This window comes from Cnephaeus nilssonii, assembly GCF_951640355.1.
Source record: "Cnephaeus nilssonii genome assembly, chromosome: 21".
NCBI lineage: Eukaryota > Metazoa > Chordata > Mammalia > Chiroptera > Vespertilionidae > Cnephaeus > Cnephaeus nilssonii.
This window is the reverse complement of record NC_137092.1, coordinates 18,796,038-18,816,680: the sequence shown is the minus strand read 5'-3', so window position 1 is coordinate 18,816,680 and position 20,643 is coordinate 18,796,038. Positions and strand designations below refer to the sequence as shown.

The 20,643-nt window shown below is 41.8% G+C and overlaps 1 protein-coding gene across 1 annotated transcript in view; it reads left to right on the top strand.

Annotated features, from left to right (window-relative positions):
- Window positions 1-6,580: 6,580 nt before the first annotated feature.
- TNFSF4 (TNF superfamily member 4) overlaps window positions 6,581-20,643 on the top strand; it is a gene marked incomplete at both ends in the record, with an annotated part of 14,354 nt that continues 291 nt past the window's right edge. Inside the window, one exon of the mRNA XM_079762048.1 lies at window positions 6,581-6,733. Within this exon, the coding sequence (XP_079618174.1) occupies window positions 6,581-6,733 (153 nt within the window). The remainder of the gene's footprint in view (window positions 6,734-20,643) is intronic.

Genomic DNA, 20,643 nt, shown 5'->3' with positions numbered 1-20,643 from the left:
GGCCTTGGCCAAGTTACTTCATCTTGCTAAGCCTCAGCTTCTGTCAATGATAAAATGGGGAGAAAAGTAGTACCCTCCTCATAGATTTGTTGTTGGGAGGTGGAGAGGCATTTCAGACAGGACAATAAGCAAAGGCAAAGACTATATTGCCTCTTTCATGGTCAGTGAAGGACATGGACATCTACACCAGAGTTTCCAACATCAGCATTATTGACATTTTAGGCCAGTGAAGGCGAACCTATGACACGCGTGTCAGCACTAAATATTTAGTTTTTGGTTTATTAAATGCAATTATATATAACAATTATACATTTATGTTATTTAAACTATAAATATCGTGAACTAATGTTTTTTCCTCAAAGTGACACACTACCCGAGTTATGCTCAGTTTTTTGGCGAAGTTTGACACACCAAGCTCAAAAGGTTGCCCATCAACTGTTTTAGGCAAATAATCCTTTGTTGTAGTGGAGGCTGTCCTGTGCCTTAATAGGATGTTTAGCAGTGTCCCTGGACTCTACCTGCTAGGTAGCAGCAGCACCCACCCCAAATCCAGACAACCAAAAATGTCTCCAGACATTGCCAAATGATTCCTGCGGGACAAAATTGCCCTCCATTGAGAATCATCGATTTACATTGATTCCAATTTATACCCAATAAATGTATTTTGGAAGGAGGAGAGAATGTTTTATGTATTCAATTTAGATTTGCTTTTAGAATGATTACTATTTAAAGAAAATGGGCTTTTGGAATGAATAAAGGTTCTGTATGTGATTGTGGCTTCATGAGTATATACAACGGTCAAAACACATCTAATTGTTCACTTTAAGTAGACACAGCTTATTGTCTGTAATTATATTTTAATCAAGTTGATTTTTTAAAGAGAAAATTGACTATATTCTATTATGAATTAAAGTATATACTTACAAATTTCCACATGTCCTTGGCATTGCACATGTGTTTTAAGTGTACAATTTAAAGTATAATTTTGTGAGTGCCAATAATCTGTCCAGATTTTTGCTTTCCGTAATGTTGTGCTACTTCATGGGCATGTCTCCACAGACAGGAACATTTCTGTTGCTGTTTTGTGCCACTAAGTTTTAGAATCTATCATCATGCCCTAAAATAACTGCCAGTGGTAAATTCAAGATAAAGTAAAGCAGCAAACATGAAGAATGAAAGGGAAAGTCAGCCCTGGGAGAAAAGGGGTTGACAAGGGAGGGTCTCAAGAGTCTGAAACCCAAAAGGAATGTCATTATGTGGGCTCACATTTGCATTTGAACCAATGCTGTGCATCCGGTTTCAATGAAAAGTACACATTTCAGGTTTGCTCATTCTTCACGTCTAAGATCAAAGTCCAGCTACCAGGATATTTCTGTGTTTAATAGAGCCATTTTCAGTTTTGTTAAGACTCTCATTCTGTTCTCGTCCTGAAAGTAGCATGCTGCAGATTGGCAGCAAGCAAATTCAATTTAATTTGGCAAATAATCTTTATAGAAAGACTATCCCAGCCATGTGGGTGAGCGTGGTACTGGACTCCTGACCTCAGGACCATGCAACACAATGGGGGAGACTGAAATAATTTTAAATAGTTGTAAGACAAGACGAAGCATGATCAGTGCACTCAAAATGGGTGGAAACAGCTGCATTCTTGCTGGAGGCCCAGGGAAGGCTTCTTATCATAGAAATGTAACAGTGAAAAAGAAGTTAAGTGGTCATGTGGGGGTGGGGGGGATTCACATCTGGCTTTTATGAAAATTTGTAGAAATACAGATTCATAAGGCATTATTCCAACCTTATGATTGAATCAGAATTTCTAGAGTAAAGGGTTTGGAAACCTGGATCTTTCAAAACTCCCAGTGATTATGATGATCAGCTATGCTTTGGGAACTACTGATTCTACAAATTCCCTACCCAATGCTAGAATCCCCTGAACAGTGTTTCTTCAGGGTTTTGTTTAACCTCTTCTGGAACAATGCAAGCTCACGACCTCTCAAGGCATTCAGCCCTTCCTAGGAAGTGTGAGTGTGTAGGGTTTTGATAATCAGATATGAAGGGTAAGGATATGTTAGAAATAATTAGGAAATAGAGGGAGGTAAGTTTGGAGAGGGGACTTGGGGTTTCATGATGGAGTGAGTTGAATATCATACTGAAGAATTTCAACTTTATTCTCTCTGAGATGGAGGCCCTTGATAGGATCTTGGTCATCACTGGGTTTAAAAGCCGGTTGAAGCAGATCAGGTTGGAGCACAAAGAGAATGGAAGTTTAATCCAGGAATTCAAGTGACCCAAATAAGGACTTCAGGTCAGAAGCAGCAGGAACAGCAATGTGGAGGGAAGTCTAAGCTGTACTGCAGTTCAGCCCTACAAAGCTTGACTGATTGGAGACAAGGAAGGGTCAAAGCTGATTTTGGGGTTTTGAGGTCCTAGAGTGCTGAAAACATGAAGAAGAATGGGAACTGCAGGATCAAGAACAGGTTAAGAAGACAGATGGCTGCCCTGGCTGGTGTGACTCAGTGGGTTAGAACGTTGGCCCGCACATAAAGGGTCCCAGGTTTGATTCCAGGTTAAGGGCATGTACTTGGGTTACGGGTTCACTCCCAGCCTATGTGGGAGGCAACCAGCTAATGTGTCTCTCACATCCATGTTTCTCTCTCTCTCTTTTTCCCTCCCTCTCCTCCACTCTCTGCAATGGAAAAAAATATCTTCAGGTGAGGATTAACAACAACAACAACAAAAGTCAGGTGGTCAATCAGGCTTTTGACATTGGTAATGCATTGGTTTCCATCACCATCCATCCTCCTGTCACCTGTGCCAGAGCAGAGCTTAGTTATTATCCGCTTTGTGAAATCAGAGATGGGCTCTCAAAATATTTCTTGACTTAAAATAGCCCTGTAAATATCTTCTCTCAGCATCCTCTCTTGCTTGAGTTTAGGACCTTATTATTTCTCACTTAAATAATCATAAGCCTGAGGACTGCCCCACTCATGCTGCTGTCTTTGTGTGAATTAGAACAGTACCCTTTTTGAGTTTATAAATTAGAAAAAGTGGCTTTTGTTTGGGTGGAGGCAGCCCTTCGTTCAGGGCTTGGGCCACAGAGCATGCCTTTGTGGGACAATCAAGACTCCCCTTCCTGTAGGATGAACCCCCTGTCCAGGATGGAGGGCTCAAGGAGCTGAGTGCAGGGGTGGGGCACCCACTTGTTGCCTCAGTTGGTACACAACCTCCTGGATTGGTCTCCCAGATGGTCTCTTTGATCCCCCTTGCCATTTCTATTTTACACAGAGTGATTTTCTTCCTAAGATATAATTATATCCCATTCTGCCTCAAACCTTTCCATGTTCTCCCAATGTCTTCAGGATAAAGTTCCAATTCTTAACTAGTAACAGAAGTCCATTCATGGCAGCTTCCCACCCCCTTCCTGGGCCACTCTCCTCACCTTCCTCCTCTCCACTCATAGCTATCTTAATGAGAAATGCACAAAGAAATGCTTGCTGGCCCAGGCTGCGTTTTCTCACTCCCTGCCGGGCAAGCACTGTCCCTCCCACTCACCTGAAGGTCAGATGGCTTCTGGCTTTTCTGAGGTTTACTTGACTCATCTCAAAGAAGCTGCCCTAGTCCTAATACCAGTCTGCATAGGATCCGCCCCGGGTGCCCTTCTTCCTGCACAGCCACCTGGAGCCAACACTTCCCTGGCTCTGACCTCCTGGAGGACTGAGAATATGGTCTGCTCCTGTCTTTTCCCTCAGCACCGTTATGTAGGCACCTGGCTCATCCTTGTTGAAATGGACAAATGATTTAGAAACAAACGAAAAGTACAGATTTTAACACCACCCCAACCCAAACAAACAAAATAACAACAAAAAACCCAAAATCGAAAAATCAAAAAAAGTTTTTGCTACTTTCTAAACATAAGATATTCTGTCAGTTGTCGAAGCCATTTTATTTCCTCTACTTTTCTGTAGTCTTGAAAGGGGTGTACATTTAGAGGATAAAGATCTTTGGAAAGGTAATTGCTTGAATGACGTCTGAGGCTTCCATTCCAAGGCTGGTTTGCTCAGGTGTGTCTGTGCATTTGACCTTTGTGAGATGCTTTAAAATATTGTCCATAGATTCAGGGAACATACTCGATCTCTTTCAAAACATGTCAACTTTGAAGATGGAGGACTCTGCCGTCGCTTTAAGATGGAAATGCTATCAGTGGCATCTCTGATGGTGTTCCAGCTGCTAGACCAGCCCAATGATGAATTTTGAAACACTTCCCTAGTCTATCCAAAGGTTCCAGGAACTTTCAAGCCAATTTTTCTGTGTGCATTCCCCATCTTACCACAAAGAATGTGAAGAGGCTGTGAGAATGTGTTCAATGAAAAAAGAAACAATTAAATGTAAAGTATCACTTAAGCTTCAACAAAAAATTACAAGGAGGCAAAATATGACAGTCGGAGACTGAGACATGGGAGACGAGAGCTGTGTCTTAGATGTGTCCGCCCAAATGTTGAAATAGTTGACGCCGTGCTTCCTTGGGATAACACCCAATGGAAATTCATTCTGTAGCACATTCTCATTGTCTATAAGGAGATATGGTAGTTACCAAATTTTCTTCATAGGAGCTACGTTAACAGCGAGAAGAGATGCTGCTCAGGGCATGAGTCTGCACTTAGTAAATATGTTTTTATTTTTTTCATCCTTTTGACCATCATTCAAAAATATTTTCTTTGACTTTCAGCACTAATAGTTTTCACTCTTCCTTTTTCAGCTGTTTTCATCAGTTTCCAATAGCATCTTAGGCTTTAAAGAAAAAAATTTTTTTTGCTGTGACTCTTTTAGTTTTTACAATAAATGCATAAGTACTTATCAACTTTAATATTTACTATCACTATTAATAATTACACAAAGAATTGAGCTCTATACACTGATTTTTATTTCATTTCCCCCCTCCACACCATACATATTACACATACTTTGCTCATGGGAATGATCATTTTGAGGTAAGTTTGATTTTTAGTTTTGGCTTGGCATCTATGATACAGTGTCTCAGTTCCCTTATCTTTCAGGCAAAAACTTGAATTTCTCTGAAAACCAGTGCATCCTCCAAATACAAGGCATAATGATTATCATGGGGGTATTAAATCATATTTTAATTAATCCTATATAATAAAGAGCTAATATGCTCATTAGACCGAATAGCCAAATAACTGTCCGGATGACCTTCTGGACGAAGCCAGGGCTGCGAGGGCCAGCTGAGGCTGCGAGGGTGGCCAAGGCAGCTGGGACTGCAAGGGCCAAGCCCCTTGCATGAATTTCATGCATTGGGCCTCTAGTACTATAATAATAAATAATAAAAATGTACTTTTCTTTTCCCACAAGCTCTCTTTGGAATATGTCTCCTATCCATTTTCTATAAGACTAAATGCCTATAACATCTCCTATTGTTGATATAAAAATATTCCTCCCTTCCTCCTTTCTTTAAACAGCTGTTGAGTGACTAATGGGGAGCTCAGAGGGACACACTTGTCCCAGAAGAGATAGAATTCTGTCTTAAACAGCCCCTCCCCATTATCCCTTGTCATCCAGAACAGCACTAGGCTTATTACTATGTACTTAGTAAATATTTGTCAGTTTGAACTTGACATTATGAATGATTTTGTCATTTATTTCAGTGGTAAAGGGTAAGCAGTGTCTGTCAATTGATAGAATACTCTTATTTTCCAAGTTCGAGTCCAACCTTGACTTCAAAGAAAGGAGCAACCTTCAAAGCTTTTTTGAGTCCTTTCATTCATTCGTGCACATTTGGGGAGAAAGTAAAGTGGACAGAAGGGGGAAAAGTCAGGATACTCTCTGCTTCTTTTCTGCCTTGCTTAACATTAACCATCTAAGTGTCTGCTAACTTCACCCGAAAGGATCAAATGAGAAGACCGTAGAAGCTCACTACATGCTAGTTTATTTATTACACTGCAATGGAATACAATTAGAGGATCTCACTCCTTTATTTCTATGTGATCCACCATCCTATTTTCTTTTCTCTTTGAGAATGATTTGTGTGTGCTTCTCCCTAAAATCTGTAGAATGGTTTCAATGCTTAGTTTCCAGCATTTTCCTTAAGTATCTTCTGTGATTTAAGGCACGTGGGGGGAGGGATAGATGAGCTTCCACATCAACGGATGATGATTTTTATCTTTATAAGTGACCCACAGTTTGGTTACTGGTGCAATGAGAAATTAAGAAAAGTGCACATTTCAATGACTGCCATTTCACAATCACTCAAATCAGAACTGGAATGCCACAAAAACAACTCCCTGTTAGCCCAGAGAAGAAAAAAAAAAAAAAAAGAAAGAAAGTAAAGGGGAAATTCAGATTAGTCACAAAGAAGTTCCCCGCCTGCTGCAAAGCAGCAGTGTTAAAACTGAGAGAGTCCGCTCTGCTCTTTCAATTGCCTCTTATCTCTGGTCCTGGAACCTCTGTGGATTTGCTGATTGATACGCTTGGTTTTGTCTTCATCTCCTTCTTGGCAGGAGAGACGTCAGTTCTCTCTCAGACCTCCCTTTGGCCCAGTTTTCATCTTTGCTGCATCCAGACTGTGAAGATGGAAGGGGTCCAACCCCTGGATGAGAATGTGAGAAACGCGCCAGTTCTGAGATTCCAGACACACAAGCTCATGCTGGTGGCCTGTGTGGTCCAGGGGCTGGGGCTGCTCCTGTGTCTCACCTACATCTGCCTGCACTTCTATGCTCCTCAGGTAAGATGCACACCCGGCACCCTGTTGCCACCAGCTCATGCTGATGGCAGCTCCAACAGCTGCAAAGGGTCACTTGGTTATCGAATTGTCCAGGTGTTTGTTTTTTTTCTTTCCCCCTTAATAATTTTAAAGTGTGGTTAAACACCCTCTGGTCTCCCTTTTCCTTCCCTTTTCTCAGTAGTGGCAATGGTGGGGCACAGTGGAGGTTGGACAGGGGCGCTGCTTCTGGATTATTCTCTTTTTCTTTGCAATGCAGGAATCCTGGTATTCTTTTATGAGCCGTCACTTTGAAGCTTCGAGTCATTGATATACCTGGTTTACCCATTTTCTTAGTGTCTGATCAGGGGATTAATACAAAAAGTAAATAAGGATGAGCTCAGTTCCACTTTGCCATTGTATTCATAAAACCCACCGACACTCGTGGACATTGGCTTCTGCTTTGCAAAGAATGCTGAAGGTATCAATAGTAAGTTCTTTTAAATAGCTAATAGTTCTTTTAAAGGCAGAGATGTGTGTGTTGTCCGCGCACATGGCCAAACATTTACTCCAACAACTTACCCCGATATTGATTCTCACAGCCTTTCTCTACCAATCACAGCGAACAGACATCACTTAGTCTATTTTATACTTTATCCAATATATTATGAGGTGGGTGCATCTTTCTAGTATTTCCCCCACTGAATGAAGATATTCCTTGCAATCCCCCTTCTCTTTATTCTGATCCCCTTTACATTATGTTTTTTTTTCTTATGTACTTGTTCAGACCTGCAAACATTATTCGGTCTTTAAGGATGTTCTTGACTGCTGGCAACTCCACTGAAAATAAATGTACAGTCTGCCCGTGTTCCCTTGTTGAGGCTAGTCTGATCATACTTGTTTCCCTGGTGGGTTGCTTGGGGTTAGAAAAGTCTGTCCCTGGTAAAGATTAGACAATAGGAACTTTTATTTCTGATGGACAGGTCAGAGTCTGGGTATCTCAAAGAAAACTAGATTAAGACCAGTGGAGTCCTGGCAGACGCCTGGGCTTGCCTCTGCCCACCGGAAACAGGGGTTTTCAGTGCAGAGAGGCTGGTGGGGGTGTGGTTGTGATCACTGTACTACAAAGAGGGCTCACATCCCCCGATTCCAGAAGTGTAGCAGGTGTCATGCTCAAGTCTGCAGACTGGCGAGCACAGCACCACACTCACCCTCTCCTCATCGTGCCATGCCTTTCCTTCTCTCTGCAGAACCCTTTGGGTGCAATTAGAATAGGCAATTTGGGTCGCGAGTGCGGGGGCGGTGCAATGTATCCATGGCAGGGTGCCTAAGACGCAGACCGGAATTAGGCTCTTCCGAGAAGAAAACAAAGAGCGTAACCAAAAATAGAACAGCTGAGTGCATGCACCAGGTCTGGGAGCCACGAGAGTGCTTTTTCAAATAACCACAGTGTCACAGACATCCTCACGCTGTGACGATGAAAAGACAGGACAGATGGCTCCAGTCAAGACTCAACTAGGGCTGTGAGTACGAGAGCCAAAGGTGAAATAGATGTATATAGCCTGCTGGTGGCAGAGCGGCCCTGGACTAGAAATACCCAGGGGATGCTGAGAAGGAGAGGGGTCCTTTCTGCCAAGTCACCCAGCAGCTCTGTGATCGAGCCTGGAAGGAAAGCTGAGGGCTGATTTCCAGGACATTAGAATTCATGGGGAGCATTCTGTGATCCTGGTGCAGAAATAGAAGCAAAGACATAGGAGGTACATTAGAGCGGTTGGCTCAAGAAACGTGCTCTCATATACTCTGGATACGGAATTTTTTGGCACAGACTTGACATGAATTTTAATTTTTTCTTATTTCTAGCTAGACTGTTTTAGCTAACATAAATATCTCATACTGTTATAGGATAAAGCACAATGGGTCCTTACATTTAATCTCATATATTTTATTGGGAGGGGGTGGTGGTGAAATAGCACAAATAGATCATGTATATTTTCCCTGGAACTTGATGAAATGGTGGTGGTGGCAGTGTGTGTGTGTGTGTGTGTGTGTGTGTGTGTGTAATTTTGGTTGAAGCATTGGCTAGATGATGATGCAAAAAGCCCCTCTATTTTTATAAAACAATATTGCAGTGATCTGTAATATTGCAATGACTTTCCTTTTGGGTGTTATCCCAAGTGAGCCGAACTACTCATCATTCACCCAGTTAAGTTGGATTTTTTTTTTTAATTGTAGGAAAATATATTTGGAGAATAATCATAATTTCCCTCATATTTTAGATCTAATTTTTAGCCTTATAAAACAATTGATTATATGAAAGGGTCTGTAAAACACAGATGTAACTATTAAACTCATTGGGCAATTAACTTTCCCCTCATCATTCCATGTCATTAGGTTGATTTCTGTGCAAAGCAGAAGTTCTCATTTTGGAATGTCAGAAAAATAAAAGATAGACCTTTCCCTCTCATATAAGTCACTTCCCTCTTTGGGCTTTGATTTTCTCATGTTTAAGCAATTGGATCAAATGATCAGAAAGATCTCTTCCAGCTCAATATTCTGTGAATATGTACTTTATACATATATTCAGAGAATGGAATGAGGTTTTGAGAAATACAAAATATAAGTTAGTAGATTTTTGTGCCTGAGATGAATTTCCTGGTCCTTAAGAAGGGATGGGAGGAAGTCAAATTTGCACATATATTTGTACATATCTAAATATCTGTTATGTGTTAGCAAAATGCCCTATTGAGAAGGAGGAAAGAAGTGGATGCTAGAAGAATATCTATGGTACAAATTATAAAACTGAGTGCTTCTGTCACCAAAAACAATACATGCTCTTTGGATATTTATTTAAAGCATTAGGCTTTTAGTTTTACCTGTTACTTAGCTTGGAACAATGGCAGAAAAGTAGCTCAATTTACAAATATAATTTACACATTTATAAATATAATTTTTTATAAATATAATTTATAAATTTTATTTGTGTATCTCAGGACTATTGAAGTCGGGCTCTTCCAAGATTTGTATCACCCTCATCATAGCAATTTATAGATGTGAGGATTTTAGTGATAATTCTTCAGCAAATTTCAGTTGAAGGTTTATATTCTCAACACTTTTACTGCTGGGAAAAACAGAAGTAGAGGAAATTATAAAGTGAGCTGACAGTGAGCTGTAAAGTGATTAGAATTCACAGTTTCTTGATGAAGGCTGTAACTTGGACTTTTGTTTGTATCGTTTAGAGCAGTGGTTCTCAACCTTTCTAATGCCGCGACCCTTTAATACAGTTATTCATGTTGTGGTGACCCCCAACCATAAAATTATTTTTGTTGCTACTTCATAACTGTAATTTTCCTACTGTTATGAATCATAATGTAAATATCTGTGTTTTCCGATGGTCTTAGGCGACCCTGCTAGCAGTTCTCAACCTGTAGGCGACCCTGCTAGCAGTTCTCAACCTGTGGGTTGCGACCCACAGGTTGAGAACCGCTGCTGTAGAGCCTAAGACCATCGGAAAACACAGATATTTACATTACAATTCATTAACAGTAGGAAAATTACAGTTATGAAGTAGCAACAAAAATAATTTTATGGTTGGGGGTCACCACAACATGAATAACTGTATTAAAGGGTCGCGGCATTAGAAAGGTTGAGAACCACTGGTTTAGAGAAAAAAATAAGCTTTTTTTTTTTTTTTGGCCTCAAAAATCTTGTCTCAGATTAGCTCAGTTTAAATTATCCCCATGTAATCTAACAAGAGTTGCAGAAATTCCTTTTTGAGAAAAAAAAAAATGCCAGACATGCAAATAAATGATTTTCAATGCAAATGAATTTATATTTCATAAGTGATTCTATGGTAATAACAAAGAAACATCTGAAGTATTGAGCTAATTTGTTATTAAGTATTTGGAGGTTCTAAAGGGGGTACTACTAATAATGTATAGAATCATTGCATTGAGCGGGCATTACACATAGTCTACTTACAGATAAGAAAACCAGAGAGGGTAAGAGCTGGAAAAGAGGTAATGCTACAGCTGATATTAGAAGGAAGAGTAAAAAGTCTTTAAGTAGACAAGAAGGATGGTAGTGGTCGGGAAGGGGTTAGAAGGTTTTCTAGGTAATTGTTCAGTTGATTGTTCAAAATGGTTGAAGTTGAGTGTTCCTAGGGCAAAATGGTGGAAGGTAAAGCTTGAAAGGGCTTGTGACTCATGCTAGGGAACACACTTCCTTCCATTCCATGCAAAAGAAAATACAGGAAAAATTACCCAAATTGCTGCTTCTCTAAATTTCGCTTCTGTTCTGTGGTTTACATATTTCTACAGATAGAAAGTGAGTCTGATCTCATGCAGCACTAGGGGGCGCTACAGTAAAACTAACCATTCTCAGATGGCTTAAATAAAGCCTACTCTCTTTTCCTAAGGAGTCAAGATAAGAAAACCTTTTTTGGGAGGCCAAGTACTCAACAGGTGTAAGAGGAAGAACAAGAGAGGCCTCATCTGATATTTCATAAATGAAAAATTTTGATATAGTACAAGTTGAAAATAGGACAGAAAAATTTGTACTGGGATCAGACTGGAAATGTCACATGTGTCCGAGTATGGAAACACACACACACACACACACACACACACACACACACACACACGTTGGGGATATAGATGATTTAGGGATATAGTCTTCCGATTCCACTTCTCTGACTTCAACCCCTCATTATAGGCACAGAGTAGACCCAGTCCTGTCTTGGGGCTAATCACCTGCCCTTCCAATCCTATTTCTTTTAATAGAAATTACTTCTGTGTCCACTCTGAGAACCTGTACTCTCCACGTCAGGGATTCTGCATCCATGGAGAATTAACATTAACCTTCTGGAATAATTTAGGTGAGAAGAGCCATGTACAGTGTTGTTATGAGTGAAAATAACTGACTTACAAAAGGTAATTTCACATCAACGTTCACAGATGGAACATATGGTGGCATTGGGATGAAATAGAATTCCATGCCATCCTATGGCTTGTGTATTTTGTTTGGAGCCACTCATACTTTCAATATCCATATCTTTTTAAATGAAGGAATCAACACACTTCCTTACAAAAAATACAAAACATCTCAAAGTTTTGAGCAAGTCATTGAGGTACAGAGGAGAGCATGTTGGATCAGAAATTAGTAGGCTCTGGTCAGTCCAGTCTTTAATGTTGTGACCCTGAATAAATTTCCTGAAATTCCCTAGCGTCAGTTTCATCATTTTCAAAATTGGAATTTGATAGTTGTGAAGAGCAAATGTGTTATAGAGCTTTGGAAATGATGATTATTATTCAAGGACCTGCTTCCCTAAGCACTGCACCACTGAAATATTTTCTTTGTAGCATGTACACACACACAACTCTCACACACACACCCCATAACTCAAATCTCAGAAAGCATATCATAGGGTTAACCTTAATTTCCTGGACTTTGACTTCCTTACTATAGTTTTTAGGATTAAAAAACCAGCTGGTATGTGAATCATCCCTTTGTCCAGCATCTCCACAGCTGTAGACACTTCTGGTCTATTAATCACTCAGTTGCTACCTTGGATTTCGGATCTACTGTTGTGATATCGCAGTGCTTGTGTTCAAGTCACCCTTATTTTACTTAATAATGGCCCCAAAGTGCAAGAGTAGTGATGTTGGCACTTTGGCTATGCCTTAGAGAAGTCAGAAAGTGCTTCCTTTAAATGAAAAGGTATGTATGTATAGGATAAACATAGTATATATGGGGTTTGATACTATCCGTGGTTTCAGGCATTCCCTGGCGGTTTGGAACATATCCCCAATGGATAAAGGGGGAATGTAATTATTTTCTTTTTGGCAGAACTTTTATTCTGAAATACAACGTAGGTGGGTTTTTAATTTGTATAGATTTTTCTACTTTGAGAATATGTAACTGCTATTTAAGAACACATTCTGATTGATAGAAAAATTGACAAATAGACCCACACTTTAGTTCTAATATTAATTGAATAAGAGCTTGTGGTTAGAAAATCTCATTCCCTAAGTGCTGCATTGCATATATGGGGAATGGAGGGGTCCAGTGAGTTTCAATGATGGACCCTCAGGGGTGGGCTTCCCTGTAGGTAGCCAGGGCATAAGCCTAGAGAACCAGAGAAACTCTCCAACAAAGGTCAGGAGGAAACTGACAATGAACATGACAAAAAATGATAAACAAGCATCCAAACAGTCATTAAGGGAAAATATAAAAGCCCTTTGGGGTTATAAAATAAGTTGTAAAATACCTACTTTATAGGTCAGTAATATAAAATATATTTTTAATTATTTGTGTTGACTGCTTAATGTTTTTAGCTTCCAAGGCCCCTAAAGATCTTAATCTGATCCTGTACATGATATGATGAAGACTAGGAACTTAAAGCCTTTTTTAGGGGGTGTCACCTGTAATAACAGTCTCTCATTTTTACAGATCTTTTCCACACTTTTGTTTCTACTTCTTCACCATGACTTTGGAGGAAGATAGATATTTGTATGCAGTTTTACAATGAGGAAATGTGAGGCATTACAGACTTGTATGGGTTTATATTAAAAGGTCATGCAGGGCCCAGCTGGTTTGGCTCAGTGGATGGAGTGCTGGCTTGTGGACTGAAGGGTCCCAGGTTCGGTTCTGGTCAAGGGCGCATGCCTGGGTTGTGGGCTGGGTCTCCAGTGGGGGCCATGCAGGAGGCAGCCAATCAGTGATTCTCTGTCATCATTGATGTTTCTATCTCTCTCTCCCTCTACCTTCCTCTCTGAAATCAATAAAAAACTTACAAAAAAAAAGGTCATGCAGGGTTAGACATTAAGACTAGGTCTAGCCCTAGCCAGTTTTGCTCAGTGGTTAGAATGTCAGCCTGTGGACTGAAGGGTCCTGGGTTCAATTCTGGTCAAGGGCATATGCCCAGGTTGTGGGCTCAATCCCCAGTACGAGGTGTGCAGGAGGCAGCCGATCAATGATTCTCTCCCTCATTGTTGATGTTTCTATTTCTCTCTCCCTCTCCCTCCCTCTCTGAAATCAATACAAATATATTTTTAAAAAATCACAAAGCCCATTTCTAAAAAAAAAAAAAAAAGACTAGGTCTATATTCTAGTCCTGTATACCTTCCATTTCTCTTGGCCATGACTTCATGACTCTAAGCTCTAAGAATTTTGGCTGGCTATTATAAAATTGGTTTTCTTTTCAGATGGTCACTGTATTTGAAGAAAGTTGAGGAAAATATTTATGACCTGATATAGAGGGAAGAAAGATTCTTTTTTAAAAAGGGATTTAAATCTACTTACATAAATGTAGATAACATGATCCATGATGATTTAACAATCACATAAAACCTTATAGGGTTATTTTTACAAAACAGAGCACAGCATGTGTGATATGTTCAGAGAAGAGAAAGGGAACCTAACTCATCTTACTCCCTGTGAGCTTTATTTTCCTCTTTAACAAATAGAAACAAAAACAATAAGAAGATTAGATTATATAATTTTTCCAGACCTTTCTAGTTCTATCAGATTCTGATTCAAAGATCTATTTTCATATGCTAGTGTGATTTGCACACTCTATACAAATAGCTAGTCAACAATGTATTTAGTTTCCAAGAGCTGCCACAATAAATTACCAAAACCAGGTACCTTAAAGCAACAGAGATTTATTTTCTAACAGTTCTAGAGGCTAGAAGTTCAAAATCAAAGTGTTGGCAGCACCATGCTCCTTCTGAAGGTTCTGGGGAAGTATCCTTCCTTGCCTCTTTCTGGCTTCTTTCCCAGCAATCCTTGGCTTGTGGCCACATCACCCCAAACTCTATCCCTATCATCACACAACCACCTTCCCTGTGTAGCTCTGTGTTTCCTCCCCTTCCTCTTCCTCTTCCTCCTCCTCCTCCTCCTCCTCCTCCTCCTCCTCCTCCTCCTCCTCCTCCTCCTCTTCTTCCTCCTTTCTTCTTCTTTTCTTCTTTTTTAAGAACAGGAGGGCCCCTAATTATGGTCATTTATTTTATTTAAAAAAAATCTTCACCTGAGGATATTTTTCCCCATTGATCCTCAGAGAGTGGAAGGGAGTGGACAGGGGGTGGGAGGAGGGAGGGAGGGAGGGAGGGAGGAAGAGAGAGAGAGAAACATCAATATGAGAGAGACACATTGATTGGCCACTTCCCACACATGCCCCAACTGGGGCCTGGGATCGAATGGGCAACCTTCTTGTGCAGGGGAAGTCTCCCAACTGAGTTACACCAGCCAGGGCAATTAAGGTGACTTTTGTGAGCTATATTCTCCGATATTTCCACCCTCATCCTTTGAGGATCTGGTTGGCTGAAAAACGCCCATGCCCTTCTCAAGTTTCTGGGCTCCCCTATCAGTGGCCCCACACCTCTTCAAGCTTTAAGAGTGTGCTGCCATCAGCCAGACCCGGGGAGGAGGGAATGGCACACCGATGAACAGAGAAGAACCAGAACCAGAACCAGGCTGGCATCCTGTGCTGTTTACTTGACGATGGCAATCTCCACCCAACAGGGTTGCTGTGAGGATTAACAGAGAGAAAGTCCGTGAAAGTACTTTAGCTTGGCTGCTCTGGACTCCAGTGCCCCTGCTGTTTGCCAGCTGCTGGGTAGTCTGGAACCCTCCCGAATGTTGACAAGATGGAGAAGTTGCTGAAAGTGGGCAACTTCTGTACAAGCGAGGCTTTGTCTTCTGGCTTCTCAGACAGCAGGCAAGAGAGCTTGATGAACATGAGGGCTGAGTGGCTCTGGTGCAGGCAGTGGCTACCACCAAGCAGCTCCAGGGGTCCTCTGGCCAAGTGGCCTTCTCGATGAGCTTGTCCACCTCCTGGCGCTGTGGGTGGGGGGTAAACACCTGTTCCTTCTCCAGGTGCTGTGACAAGGAACTTGGGAAGGGAACTGGGTGAGGTAGCTGAGTAAATTAAAGTCTTATAGGCTACTCTGGTCAGCCTCAGTCAGCCAGCTGGAGGCCCAGCAGGGGCTAGATGAGTGGCCTCTCTCAGGAGCCACTGGCATCGCTTCACCAAGTGAGCTGCCATATGGCCTGGGCAGCAGGAAGGTGACACTCCTAGCAAGTAATTCGAAGGCTGCAGCTACTGTGAGCACTGACGCTGACCTCCATGTGTCCTGCACCGTCCTTGTGTCCTGACCTCCATGTGTCCTGCACCGTCCTTGTGTCCTGACCTCCATGTGTCCTGCACCGTCCTTGTGTCCTGACCTCCATGTGTCCTGCACCGTCCTTGTCCTGCACTGTCCTGCACACTGCATGATGCCTTCTCTTCTTTCTTTAAGAATATGTCATATCAGATTTAGGGTCAGCCCTAATCTAGTGGACCTCATGTTACATCTGCAAAGACCCTATTTCCAAATAAAGCCACATACGGGGTTCAGGTGGATCTTAATTTTGTGGGAGACACTATTCAGCTCACTATAAACCATTGATTAATTTATTTATCCCAACAGTATCTGTAGAGTGTCAATTACCTGTCAGACACAGAGGAAACAATGGTGAGCAAGACATGGTGTTCCTTGCCCTCCCAGAGTTTCCAACCCTGTGTTTAAAGCAGACACTTAAAGAAGCAAAGTGTTGGTTAGAGCCAATATCAAATACTATGTGATAATGAAGTCCCTAGCTAAGGTCCAGGCATAGTCTGAGGGGCTAAGTTCCCTTGTAGCTCAGCAAACATTTATTTAACTGAACTCCATTATGATTGAGGCAGGGTAAGATTTATGATAATACAGTGGGTACACTGTAACCGACCCTTCCAGTTGCTTAGAAACTAAGTTGCTACAGAATGTTATGCTGCAGACTCACCCAATCACCAAGGTGAGGAAGTGAGTTCTTAGAAATGTTTTGGCTGACGCCTCTGTCGGTATACTTGGAGGACTTCCCCAGTTCATGTGGAAAGGGAAACCCAGATATGAGAAAATCTTACCCTTGAGGATAGCAAAAGTTGGTTGCATTTGGTCAATCATAATTTTGAAGGTGTATTCATGTCACATGGATGCTTTTGGTTCATTCCTGAGATCCCTCTTAGGAATCTGTTAATTGCTAAGCTGGGACAACAAAACCGTAATTCCTGTTCTCTGAGATAGAGAGGTCAGGGTTCTCTCTGTGGGGAAGCCATTACTAAGTAATTTTAACAAGAAAAAGGGAAGAGTTTAGAGAGGGGGCTATGTTAGGACATCACATGGATTGCGTAGTAGAGAAGAGAATGAAGGTTAAGAGAGAGCTTATAGCAGAAAGGTGCTGACAGCCATGGTGAAGGAGAAAGAGAAGGTTTGAGATAACAATTAAAATGGCTGTTCTTTGTGTCAGATCCCAATAGACTCTTTATTCAACAAGGTTTTCAGAGCCACACATCTTCGTCTCTAAGAAATGTAACTTTCGGGATAAGGTTTTTCTGAATATGGAAGGCTCCTTGGGCAAAGAACCAGTTTTGCCCATTCTTCCTAGTCCTCTCTCTCTGTGGGCTTCTAAACTTCCCTGATCAGAAGGTAAGGCCTTGCCCTTGGTAAGGAGGCTGTTTCTGCTGAGCACCACCGAATGCCTCAGGATGAGAGTCTAGCTTCCCAGCCTACTGTATGGCTCAGTATGGAAAATTCCATCTTCCCCTGCAGAGGCTCCTTGAGATGCACCCTGAGAGGTGGTGAGGGTGTGCTTTCATGATCTCTCAGGTCTCCTCTGACATGAAGCCCAAGGCATGGGGAGGAGACGTTCACACCCCAGTGGAGGTGGCATGGTGAACTGGGGAGTCCCCATCACAGATCTGTTTCCCCACCATGCTCCACTGACTCCCACACTACCCTTCTCCCACCTAACATCTTGACATTGTGGCTGGGTATCAAATGAGGAAGGGCAAGGCCCACAGAGTGAAGGTAGAGCCCTTGCCCTGGTTTCATACCTTCCTGAGGCTCATTCCTTCCTGTCCAAGATACCCCCCTCCAAGACAAAGGCCAAGTGAATAAAAGATTTGCCAACATCCCAGTAAGTTAGAACTAGAAACTCTCTCCAAAGATGAGCTCTTGGGAACATGGTACAGGCTGCTGGGTAAAGGCTGGACATCAGACGTTTCCCAGTTTTGTTCTCCAACAGCTCAGTGCTCAAGGTACTGTGAGCGGCCAGAAAAGGACCCACTTCTGACTCTTCTTGCAGCACCTGTCTACTTTGTACTTGTCCATGGGGCTGCTGCCCGCAGTCAGGTCAACTGCACCTCTGCAGAGCCCGGCTAAAGGTTAAGCCAAATGTACTACACAGATAACTATGTAGAGTTGGCTGAGGAAATCTTCTCTGGAGAACCTCTGGAGTATTTTGAAATATATCTGAATATTTTGACAACTATCTAAAACCCAATATTTTAATCTTTCTCAGTATTGATGATGAAAATACTTCAAATTAATCTTAGATCCTCAGACAAATACTTTTATAAGGTTAAATATCAGAAGATTTTTTTTTTTTACCCATGCACAAACATGGTCTTTTTTTAATATCAAGAAAAGAAAAATCCTCAGATCTTCTCCAGATACTAATAAAATGGAAAATATCAAAGGTGCCAGAGGAGTTCCATCTAAGGACAAGCTACACAACAAAGCTGCTTCAATCGGGAAAAGTCTGAAGACTTCACACCGTCCCCAAACTCCTGTCAGTTTACACTGACAGAAGTTCTCCAGAGAAGATTTCCTTAGCCAACTCTACATGGTTGTCTGTGTAGTACAGTTTACACACCACAAAGTGCAGCCCTGATGTTTGAATGAGACCATCTCAGAAGCATGAGTGCATAAGAAGTCATCTTCTAGTTGAACCTTGTATTTTATAGATAAGGAAATTGAAGCCAAGAAAGGGAAGATTTCAACTCCACCCCTCTATTCCCGTATGATTTCCATTATACCACCAAGTAGGTCCCCCCCTCCCCAATTCAAATTTGGAGTGAGGAGGAACTCCTAGGTAGAATTTATTAACATTCCATTCTTGTGTCCACTTCAGTGTCAAGCTCAAAGGAGAGAGAAGTTGGCACACACAGCAGATTGGCAGGGTGGTAGTCTCACCATGACCTCATCACGAGAGCACAAAGGGAGAACTGAGTTCAGGCTTCCCTCCTGGGTGTGAGGACTGTCATAAGTGAAGCCAAGAAAACAGGAATGACAGAGTTACCAGAGATGAAGGGACATTCTTGTTGGATAGAACAAAGAAAGCAAGTATTTTCTAAAGCTTCCAATGCACTTGGCAGACTGCTGGGTGCTTTCACATATGCTATCTTTTTTAAACTTCACAGTCATCTCCTGGGAATATTTCAATAACAATATGCCTTATTTTCACAGGCATGAGAGCTGAAGCTCAGAAATGCTATATAATGTTTCCAAATTCGCAAAATTAGAGAAGTCACAATTTGAACTGAATCTGACCCTCAAGGCTATGCTCTCTGTCTCATCTTACCACTCTCTATTCAAGGGCAAAAAGATTAGAGAAAATGGTTGGCTAGAATGTAAGACACAGAAAGGATATGTGTGGAAATAAAGTTTGACCAGGAGGTTGGAGCCGGGCCATGGAGAACTTTGAATGGGGCCCAGTGGGGGTATTTCTGGGCAGTGGGGTTGTCAGCACAAGTTAATGAGGTATGGAGGGTGAGGGGAAGAGTTAGGGCAGGGCAGGGAGCAAGAGGAAGGACCATTTATTTTATTTCACAACATTGCCTTAACTTAATGGTACTGATGCTAGAGACTTCTGAGAATATGTCTATTTCTAACACTGAGTAACCATCAGGACAAGGAACAGAAAGCCTCAGTCTGGAGTTCCAGTAGCTCTAACCAAGAGAGGAAGTCATGTGAGCTTTCCTTGCTGCCTCTCAGCCACTTGGTCTCAGAGAACGTCCTCTGGGTCACTGCTACCCTTACATCATCAGGGCGCTTCAAAGCCGTGGCAGATTTCTTTGAACTGCAGAAACTATGGAGATTTTTGCATAGCCACTCAAATAATCCAATCACGAGGGCTTTCAGATCCTATGGCTTGACGTAAGTTTGGGGATGAGGAAGCTTTGTTTTTTCCTCTTCTATGAAAATTGACTTAGGGTTGCAAATTCAGAAACCTGGATCATGGACGGTTAGTGCTGAAAGGGATCTCTTGAACTTCTAGTAATTTTTAAAGATGAAAAAACTGATGTCTAGAGAAGTTGTGAAAATTGCCCATGATGACACCATCCCTGCCTGGCTGACATTAGAACTCAGTTTGCTGCTGGCTGAGCCCTGCACTCGCTAAATTTAACCAGGTCACCATTCATGCTGGGACTGACTTGCTGGCTTAGAGAGCAGTGGGACATTTATTCACCCCTGGGGATTATGAATTGGCAGGGCTGGGTAAGTCTCTCCCTTCTACCTCCCTGGCCTGTTGGTTTCGGCTGGATTAGGCTTGTGCTTCGACTTCTATGGGAATTGGGGATTCCTCGTTGGGCGTGGGCAGTCACCAGAGGAATCCACTTGACTGTGGCTACTTGTATGCCAGGGAGTGGGAGGCAGGGATTCCACACCCAAGGGCATGAAAACAAATTCCTCCCCACAACTCCTATCAGCCAAAAAGCATCCTGCGGAAAGAGGTGTTGTTCTTGGCAGGCACAAGAGACAGTGTGCTTTCTTTTTCTTGCTTTCCCTTTTTAGCAGGTGATGTAAGCAGATGGTACAAAATTTTAAAAAAGTCGACCATGAAAAGTGAGGGTCACTCCCATTCTTGACTTTAGGCTTCCAGTTCCTTTCTCCAGAGGCAACAGTTGCAAACAGTGTTTTGTGTGTCCTTTCAGATAGAGTCAATGCCCATGCAAGCATTATTTTTTAAATACACAGTCATATACTTTATACATGATTCCACCTTTTGCTTTTTTTTCCTCTTCATCTACTTTAGAGTTTGCTCCTTATTGAACTTCTTCGTTCTCTTCCGGTCTC